At 40.7% G+C, this 10,722-nt stretch overlaps 1 protein-coding gene across 3 annotated transcripts in view; it reads left to right on the forward strand.

The window, feature by feature from the left end:
* Positions 1-9,781, forward strand: part of TLR4 (toll like receptor 4) — a 29,034-nt gene extending 19,253 nt beyond the window's left edge. Inside the window, exons 2-4 of one of the 3 annotated variants that reach the window (XM_082402231.1) lie at positions 141-4,013; positions 4,278-4,444; positions 6,791-9,781. In XM_082402231.1, coding sequence (XP_082258357.1) covers positions 4,305-4,444; positions 6,791-9,056 — 2,406 coding nt within the window. In that variant the 5' untranslated portion in view covers positions 141-4,013; positions 4,278-4,304 and the 3' untranslated portion in view covers positions 9,057-9,781. Of the gene's footprint in view, positions 1-140; positions 4,014-4,277; positions 4,445-6,152; positions 6,250-6,788 lie in introns of those variants that run through there. The other 2 variants (XM_082402230.1, XM_082402232.1) reach the window with 2 other exon arrangements.
* Positions 9,782-10,722: the final 941 nt, after the last annotated feature.

Consider the following 10,722-nt stretch of genomic DNA (forward strand, 5'->3'; position numbering starts at 1 on the left):
CTCTGAGACTAGTTTTCACATTGATAAAAGAATTATGGGCTTTAATAGAAAGTTGTAAGAAACCTGCTTCTTGTCATTGCTTAACGCTGGTGGTTTGTACACTCTGTTTCAAGCTGTTGCTTTGCCCCTTTCAATCTCAGGAAGAAGATTTTTTTGGTCTCTTAATAGAAAGAACTTTCTAAGTGGACTTCAGACTTCTGAATCTAGTCATAGTTCTGTCCAAAAAATGAAAAGAAAAGGAGTTGAAAAAGAAAAGGAGAGACAGAGATACAGAGAAAGAGCGATGAAGAGAGAAGAAAAAGAGACAGGGAAAGATGCAAAATATCAGCTAAGGCAATGCTTTCTTTCTTTTTTTTGTAAATAAATGTATTTATTTTATGATTTTATTTTATTTATTTCTTGTTTCTGGCTGCGTTGGGTCTTCGTTGCTGCGCACGGGTTTTTCTCTGGTTGCGGCGAGTGGGGGCTACTCATTGCAGTGGCTTCTCTTGTTGTGGAGCACGGGCTCTAGGCATGCGGGCTTCAGTGGTTGTGGCATGTGGACTCAGTAGTTGTGGCTCGCGGGCTCTAGAGCGCGGGCTCAGCAGTTGTGGCGCATGGGCTTAGTTGCTCCGCGGCATGTGGGATCTTCCCGGACCAGGGATCGAACCCGTGTCCCCTGCACTGACAGGCGGTTTCTCAACCACTGCACCACCAGGGAAGTCCAATGCTTTCTTTCGTTGTGAAACACCAACCAGCTGGTTTGTAATCTCATTCATGAAGGATCTCCTTTGTTTTTCCCCTGCATGGACTTCACAGTTGCTTTGGAAAGCCCAGGGCAGAACCGAACAGCCAGAAGAATGTCCTGGGATCTAGGGTGTGGCAGAAATTCAAGAAAAGCATAACCAGCAGTCCTGACGTTGAGGACGTGGGGGAAATTGTGTACTTTAATACGTAACAAAGACAAATGTGTTATTTCCACATCCTCTGCTCCCCCCATTCCCTGCTCACTGTCCTCCTCCCTGTGTCCCTCCTGCTGTTCAGTTAGTGGGTATAGATCCTCCAATCATGGTCACCCCAGGATAAATTACAGCCACTCCTGGCTCCTCCCATTGCCCATGCCCCAAAGGCTCTCAGTTTCTGAAACTTGTCCAACCCTGCCCATCACCTCAGTGCCACCCTAGGGCAGATCCTCAGTTCCCCTGGCCTTGACTCTTGGGCAGTGACTCATCTCCTGACCCCTTAGCCCCCTTCCTTTAATCTAATCTGCTCATTTTCGTCTGCTGTTTATTTGTCATTGTTGTTGTTTTTCCTGAGGTACAGATCTAACAAATTACCGTCCTTAAAAACTTTTAATAACTTTCCATTGCTATTAGGACCTTTTCCTACCATGGGGCCTTTGCACTGGCTAGTTCCTCTAGCTAGAATGCTTTTCCCCTAGATCAGTGCTGCTCAATGGGTCACATGATATTATTTAAATTTAAACGATACATTTAATAAACTAAATTTAACTAAATTTTTATTTAACCAAATTAACTTAATTTTAACTAATTGAATTTAAAACTATGTTTTAAACTATGTTCTAGTAGTTAAAAAGATAAAAACAAACAGGTGAATTTAACTTTAATAATATTTTTATTTAAGTCAGTATATTCAAAATATTATTTCAAAATGTAATATATACTAGACTATTAACAAGATAGTTTACATTCTTTCTTCGGTACTAAGTCCTTGAGATTTGTATATATTTTACATTTATCATATTTAAACTATCCACATTTCTCATACTCAACAGCCGTGTGTGGCTAGTGGCTACCATATTGGACAGTGCAGCCCTAGATATTTGCATAGCTTAACCCCTCACTTCATTCAAATTTCTGCTTAAATGTCACCTCCTCTGGGAAGTCTTCCTTGATTGCCTCATGTAGAGCTCCCCACTCCCTATATTTGTCTCTAATCTCCTATGCTGCTTTATTTTTTTATATCACATCATTGGCTATACATATATAAACTATATATATAAAATACATATAGTGTTGTGAATATATATATATGTATATATATTTATTGTTCACTGTTTGTCTTTCTGTTGAAATGGAATCTGTAAGAGGGCAAGATCATTGCTGGTTTTATTTACCACTTTATTCCAGTGCCTAGCACATGTAGTTGTTCAATTTATACGTGTTAAGTGATTAAAAGTATTGCCACAGGACAAAGTATGAGGCCTTCCTGATCTGGCTCTGGCTTCCCCTCTGGCTTAGGTTTCCCCACTCCTGCCACACACCAGCTAATCTGAGCTAGTTTTCCACCCCTGTGTACTCACACTCTTCCCTCCTTCTTCCTCTTTCCATATCCAAATCTCACTTATCCTTCCAGACCCACCTGGAAATATTCTCTTTCTTGGAAGCCTTCTACAATCTACAATCCCTGGATCCAGGATTGATCTCTACCTTTTCTGAACCAAAGGGAACATTTTCCAAGCCTGGTTTAAGACCCTTTTCAGGAATGAGTTGTGCTCCTATCAAAACTCTTACTCTAGACTGTGAGCTCACTGAAGTCTGGAGCCTTATCACATTGGTCTTTGTGCTGCCCACAGCACTTAGCAGAAAATGCCTTCAACCGGGATTTGAATAAACTTCCACGTAATCAGTTATCAATTCATTTGTTCGACAAATATTTATTGAGCATTAACCATTTTCCGGGAATCATTCTGAGTGCTGTAGACAGACAGCTAGAGTCTCAAAGCTTACGATCTAGTGAGGGAAGCAAACAGTACGTATGGAACAATCACATAGAAGGCATAATGTTAGATAGCGATGGCGCCTGTGAAGGAGGATAAAAGAGGGTAAGGGATGATGCCCGGCACCATCCTCTATTAGACAGTATGGGCTGTGAGGATCCTGCGAGGAATAACATTTCAGGAGACAAGTGAATAAAGCAAAGAGCTGCACTATGGCCTGTGAGACGTTACGCATGTTACTTCATCTCACTGAATTCTTCTTCTTAAAAAGGTTTATTTGAAGATTAAATTCAAACATGTAACATATAAGAAACAAGCCTGCATATAGTGGGGAATTAATAATAGCCAATAATAATACATGCTAACATTTATTGATCATTTACACTGTAATAGGCTTTGAGATAATCTCTTTAATACCTTATCTCATTAATCCTTTTAAAAGATTCTACTGGTTTTAAACTGAAAACCAAAATTAGCTGGCTTAAGCAAGGAATTTTGTTGAAGAATCAGAGAATTAGGAAATTAAATGAGAGTTTGGAGAACAAGGCTTACAAAGAATTTGGGAAAGTAGGATAGAAATCAGCAGAGGAACCAAGACAGCATCAAGTGCTTGACCTTGTTCACTAGGTTCCACCACTGAAGTCTATGCACTTCAAAGATTTGTCCCCATTTCTATCTCATCTGCTTAAAGGTCAGTGATCCAAGGGAAAGAATACAATTGGCAAAAATTGTGCTATGACTAAGGAAGGTCTGGACACCTGACTCGCAGTCTCCCTAAGCTTGTATACAACGAGAGGTGTATTTAGAAAAACAACAGTGGGACTTCCCTGGTGGCACAGTGCTTAAGAATCTGCCTGCCCATGCAGGGGACACGGGTTAGATCCCTGGCTCTGGGAGATCCCACATGCCGCGGAGCAACCAAGCCTGTGAACCACAACTACTGAGCCTGCGTGTCACAACTACTGAAGCCTGCACACCTAGAGCCTGTTCTCTGCAACAAGAGAAGCCACCGCAATGAGAAGCCTGCGCACCACAACGAAGAGTAGCCCCCGCTTTCTGCAACTAGAAAAAGCCTGTGCACAGCAACGAAGACCCAACACAGCCCAAAATAAATAAATAAATAAATAATTTAAAACAACAACAACAACAACAACAAAATCCCTTGTTGCAAATCACAGGGAAGAGATAGGGTGAAACCCAGAGCTTTTGGACTCTAGAGCTTCAGCTCTTCACCACTTGACTCCATTGCTTCTCGCTAAATGCTGCCATTGTGGTAGCAGAGGTTAAACGTTGGGTAGGTGCTTTTCCCTTCCTAATCTAGAGTAAGACATTTTATAAGAATGAAGTGAGTGGATAAATGAATGGATGGGTGGATGGATGAACAGATGATTGGGTGGATGCATGACTGGATGGATGGATGGATGGATGAAGGAAGGCTGACTGGCCCCTGTGCTTGTCCCAGTGGCATCCCAGGCTTTGGCCTAGGAGAGGAGAGTTGCTGGGAGGTCTGGTAAGGTGCATGCAGCAAGACACTGCATCTAATGTCTGATCATTTCAGGTGGTTCCTAACATTAGTTACCAATGCATGGAGCTGAATCTCTATAAAATCCCTGACAACATCCCCACGTCGACCAAGATACTGGACCTGAGCTTTAACCACCTGAGTCATTTAAACAGCCATAGCTTCTCCAACTTCCCAGAACTGCAGATGTTGGATTTATCCAGGTAATGTATGAGTTTTACCATTGTACAAGGAGAAATGTTCATTGTTTTATCATTTCATTCTTAAGTCAGAAAGCCTGATTAATGAAGTCTCATTTGTCATTCATCTATTTATTCATTCAACAGACATCTTACTTGCTATATAACTTTGGGCAAGCCACCTCCCTCCTCCAGGTCTCAGCTTTCTTATCTGTGAAATGAGCAGTTGGATGAGACAGTCTCTAAGGACAATTCTATCTTTGATTTTCTTTTAAGTTAGGGGAGTAAATTGACTCAAGCTCTTTCATCAGCAGATATTTATTGACCACTTGCTGTATGTTGTTCACTCTGCTAGGAAACGAGAGTATGTTGATATATAACACACAACCCTAGCTACTAAGGAGGGCATATCCACTTGAAAGAATTGATATGTTTACATCCTGAGCATGGTGCTCAGCACAGTAGACATTCAACACATGCTACTTGATTCTGGTTTTGGATTTTGAACCTGAGATAATAAGGATAGTAATATATAAGAGTAGGTGATAAGTTATTTACAAACTAGAGGCAAGACACTGTGTTGTACAGAAAAGGGGCCTTCTATGCAGTGAATAATCAATATAGAGTTCATGAACTGAGTGGGATTCAAATAATGTCTAGAATATTGGAAGTGGGGTAGAGGATAAGGAATTAGAAAGATACAAGTAACCCAAAGAGAAAGATAACAAGATCAAAGGAAAACATCTGCTGTGAGAAAGAACAGTGACTAATGTTTTATTTTTCTGATGCAGGGAAGTATATCATTCATTAGAACAGGTGAAGTTATTATCATCATTTTGGGGGGAATTGAATCCTAAAATCATTTTCATCATCAGGGACCTTATTTAGAAATGTAATAGATAATGGACTATAATCTCTATAAGGGTTTGTGAAAAATGGAGAAACATTTTATGTATGACATTTTATTATAGAAACTCTTAGTAAAGGATAAGAGGATAGTAGATATTCGTGCAGAAGAGTGATCATCTTATGTTTTATACTCTAACTTGGATATTGATAGACTACAACAAAGGGGGGATCAAGCATTTTGAAGGCAGTGACATAGAGCCTTATGGAGGTCAGATGACTTGAGCTGGGTCCTCCTCCAACATTTACTGCCATATGGCCTGAGGCATGTCACTTTGTGTGACTTGATTATCAGTTTTCATATCTGTGAAACACAAATGGTGAACTTTACCCCACAGGGTTAACTGTGATACTAAATGTTAACACGCTATATATATTAAAAACCTTGTAAAGTAGATTTTATAAGCATAAAATACTATTATAGCATTCCATTAGTTTCTAAATTTCAGTTTTCTGAATGAGAATTTTGTCAAGAAATATACTGAATTGAGGTAGACAGACCAACGCTTTTTTTTAAACAAAAGAGTCTCATCAATGTCCCTTATAATTCATTTTCGACGCACCACATACCCAAGGAACTACCCTCAGAGGCTTTAAATATGTGCTTGGAGAGAGGCTAGCTCCCCCTCCTGGTTAGCCAGGAGGAGATTCTGGATTAGGGCAAGGACAGATTATAGTGCAATAGATACTCTGACTTTTCATGTTGCTTCACCGTGTTCTTCATATACAGTAACTCCACTTATCTTCTAAGGATGCTTTGTGATAGACCAGGCAGCCTTTTTTTTCCTATAGAAATCTATTGATACATTTTTTTCTTTTTTGTAGATGAGGAAATTGAGGCTTGGAGAGTTTAAGGGATTCATATACATGCACATGCCTTGTTGACAGCAACCAGAGATTCATGTTCACATCTCCTGCTTCCAAGTTAAATATTCTCTTCATCTTAATACTCTGATTAACATTAAGTGATGAGCCCTATATGGAGAACTTTTCATGAACATTAAGGATATCTGTGACACTTTGGTGTAATTTTTTATACCTTTGAAATTGACATTCACTAGTCATTTATCATGCCTAACAACTAACAACTATCTGCCTCATCTGTACCAATCAGATATATAATCACAATTATGTGTGGCAGGAAATGGCTAAAGTTGATCCAAGGTTCAGTCTTCACGTGCCCCAATCATTGATCTTTAACTGATTTCCCTCTGTTGGATGGGCTGCCTCTGCTTATCACGTGTGCCTAGTGTGATAAAAAGAGATTGTCATGGGGGTCAGTATGATAATACCAAATTTGTGGGGTTTCTTCTTTGCTTCATCTGCCTGGCTTGATATTTTTGCCTATGCATCATCATATGGCATGTCATATCTGTGTGAAGACCTAGATGACTGTGTTGATATTTCGTTTTGTTTTTTTATTCAGCAGAAATATTATGTAATCTGTATCTCTTCTCCTTGTAGATGTGAAATTCAGATGATTGAAGATGATGCATATCAGGGCCTAAACCACCTCTCCACCTTGATATTGACAGGAAACCCTATACAGAGTTTAGCCCTGGGAGCTTTTTCTGGGCTATCAAGTTTACAGAAGCTGGTAGCCGTGGAGATAAACCTAGCATCTCTAGAGGACTTCCCCATTGGACATCTCAAAACCTTGAAGGAGCTTAATGTGGCTCACAATCTTATCCATTCCTTCAAGTTTCCTGAATATTTTTCTAACCTGCCCAACCTGGAGCACTTGGATCTTTCTAATAACAAAATCCAAAATGTTTATCATGAAGACTTGAACGTTCTCCATCAAATGCCCCTGCTCAACCTCTCTTTAGATTTGTCCCTGAACCCTTTAGACTTTATTGAACCAGGTACCTTTAAAGAAATTAAGCTCAATGAACTGACTTTGCGAAGTAATTTTAATAGTACACATGTAATGAAAATTTGTATTCAAGGTCTGGCTGGTTTAAAAATCAATCGGTTGGTTTTGGGAGAATTTAAAAATGAAAGGAACTTGCAAAGTTTTGACAGATCTGTCCTGGAGGGACTGTGCAATTTGACCTTCGAAAAATTTCGGATAGCATACTTCAGTGAATTCCCAAGGGATGATACAGGCTTATTTAATTGTTTGGTAAATGTTTCTATGATTTCTCTGTTGAGTCTGGATTTAGACAGTCTAGAAGCCCTTCCTAAAGACTGCAGATGGCAACACTTAGAATTGATTAACTGTAATTTTAAACAATTTCCCACATTGAAGCTCAATTCTCTCAAAGAGTTTGTTTTCATAGACAACAAAGGTATGAGCACTTTTACTGAATTTGAGCTACCAAACCTTCAGTTTCTAGATCTCAAAAGAAATCGCTTGAGTTTCAAGGGTTGCTGTTCTCACACTAATTTTGGGACAACCAAACTGAAGCATTTAGATCTGAGCTTCAATGATGTCATTACTATGAATTCAAACTTCTTGGGCTTAGAGCAACTAGAACATCTGGATTTTCAGCATTCCAATCTGAAACAGGCCAATGATTTTTCAGTATTCCTATCACTCAGAAACCTCCGTTACCTTGATATTTCTTATACCAACACCCGAGTTGTCTTCCATGGCATCTTCGTTGGCTTGGTCCGCCTCCAAACCTTGAAAATGGCAGGCAATTCTTTTCAGAACAACTTGCTTCCTGATATCTTCACAGAACTGACTAACTTAATCATCCTGGACCTCTCTAAGTGTCAACTGGAACAGGTATCCCAGATGGCATTTCACTCCCTCCCTAGACTTCAGGTGCTAAATATGAGTCACAACAAACTCTTGTCATTGGATACACTTCCTTATAAACCACTCCACTCCCTCCGGATTCTGGATTGCAGTTTCAACCGTATCATGGAGTCCAAGGAGCAAGAACTACAGCATTTGCCAAGGAGCCTTGCTTTGTTAAATCTTACTCAGAATGACTTTGCTTGTGTTTGTGAACACCAGAGTTTCCTGCAGTGGGTCAAGGACCAGAGGCAGCTCTTGGTGGGAGCTGAGCAAATGATGTGTACACAACCTTTAGATATGCAGGACATGCCCGTGCTTAGTTTCAGGAATGCCACTTGTCAGATGAACAAGATGATCATTAGTGTGTCGGTTCTCACCGTCCTCTTGGTATCTGTTGCAGGAGTCCTGGTCTATAAGTTCTATTTCCACCTAATGCTTCTTGCTGGCTGCAAAAAGTATGGCAGAGGTGAAAGCACCTATGATGCTTTTGTAATCTACTCAAGCCAGGACGAAGACTGGGTGAGGAATGAATTGGTAAAGAACTTGGAGGAGGGGGTGCCCCCCTTTCAGCTCTGCCTTCACTACAGAGACTTTATTCCTGGGGTGGCCATTGCCGCCAACATCATCCAGGAAGGTTTCCACAAAAGCCGGAAGGTTATTGTCGTGGTGTCCCAGCACTTCATCCAGAGCCGATGGTGTATCTTTGAGTATGAGATTGCCCAGACCTGGCAGTTTCTTAGCAGCCGTGCTGGCATCATCTTCATAGTCCTGCACAAGTTGGAGAAGTCCCTGCTGCGGCAGCAGGTAGAGCTGTACCGCCTTCTCAACAGGAATACCTACCTGGAGTGGGAGGACAGTGTCCTGGGGCGGCACATCTTCTGGAGACGACTCAGAAAAGCCTTGCTGGACGGTAAACCATGGAGGCCAGAAGGAACAGCAGATGCAGACAGCAGACAGCAGGAAGCAACAGCCTCCACTTGAGGGGGAAAATCTCCTGATGTGCTCCTTGCCCAGCCGGACACAGTGATTGTTCAGTTAACAAGTATTAAATGCTGCAACGTACCAAGCATTGTGCTAAAGGCTGGTGATTTAGTGGTGCACAAGATATACAGGACTGCTAATCTCATGGAGTTTACAATGTAGAGGGAATAAACACTGTACTAAAATACAGAACTTCCAGGTGGATGTTTCAACCAACTCAGCTAAGGAGTCCAGGACAGGGAAAGTCAACTCAACTCTTACCCCATCAAACTGAATTAGAACTAAGAGATTGGGCCTCAGTGAGATTAGAAAAGGACAGACTTCTTCTCCTTTGTCTTTTGAGTAGAAACCATCTCACGTTATATGTTTTAGCCATGTTAAAACAAAGCAGTTTTGGTAGTTTCAACTGATCTAGGTCTTGGCTCACTTTTCCCTTTTCTTTTGAATATAATTTAAATTCTATTTGCGACTCAAAAGGCTCCAGATTCAGATCCACCCCCCACTTTAAGTCCATTCACAAATATCCTGGTTATCCCTTAGCATGTTCTATTTATTAACTACTAGTCCCTGATATTTTTTTTGTCTTTATAAATCCAGTTCTCATTTTTCACGTCTTCTCTATAAACCCATATAGTAAATAAGGCTGTTAGAGGCATGCTGGAAAGATCCATATTTAACCACTAACTTTTGAGCAAATATGTAAAATATACTCTGTCACTTTGTCACTTGATGCCATTCTGAAGTTATTACCTACCAAGTTATGACTGTCATGAAGGAAGCATTAAAATAATTTGGTTGAAAGTGGCACTTATTATAATAGAGGGAGACAAGTCCAGCTTCCTGGTCTCATCATGAGCAATTCAGGCTAGAGGCAGGGCAGGAGGTGGGATGACCTCAGGAGGTCAGCTCTTCTTGATGACCCCAGAAACATGTGGGCTGATAGAGCTGGGGTGACTGCATGATGGGAGTTGCAGCAAAGGTTTCTTCTGCAGCAAATGAGTATTGTTTGATGGTCCACTGAATCTTTCAGGGGATTTTGAAATGGTTCGAGGTGGGGAGCACACATTGCTGTTTCCTGTTGGGTGTCACTCCATGATCACATTTAGGAAAGAGCAGATATTATCATTGAGAAAGTAATGTCCTTGAGGTTACTGTGGGTCATGTTAAGGGAAATTCTTTGAAAAGCACAGGCAGCCAGCTTTCCCAGAATAGTGCAGTCAAAGAAAGGGCAATGAGGACACTTGGAAAATACAGTTGTCAAAAACTGGAAATATGGCCACATGTAGGAGTGTGTTTGTGACTGAGTGTTCCAGAGTGTATTTTGGTTGGAGCATGGTTGGAGTTGCTGAACATGCCTGGGTGTGTTTATAGGCCTTATGTGCTAGTGAAAGTGGATATATGTATTTGTGCACATGCCTCTATGTGTTCCTGTTCCTTTTCGTGTGATCATGTCTGCATGGAAGAAAATGTGATTATATTGCAAGGGGAATATTTGCATTTGATGTAGATGTCTCCAGATGTTTGAGTTAGGTCCTCACTCTAGTGTTGGTATGTGATTCCTTATATACAAATGTCTGTGTTATATTCTGAGTATGCTTGAAGGCATGCATTTTTGTGTGTGTCCAGGCTATATGTGAGTGTGTTTCTGTTCATATTTAAGTAAGCA

The sequence above is a fragment of the Balaenoptera borealis genome (assembly GCF_965194805.1).
Source record: "Balaenoptera borealis genome assembly, chromosome: 8".
NCBI classification, from domain to species: domain Eukaryota; kingdom Metazoa; phylum Chordata; class Mammalia; order Artiodactyla; family Balaenopteridae; genus Balaenoptera; species Balaenoptera borealis.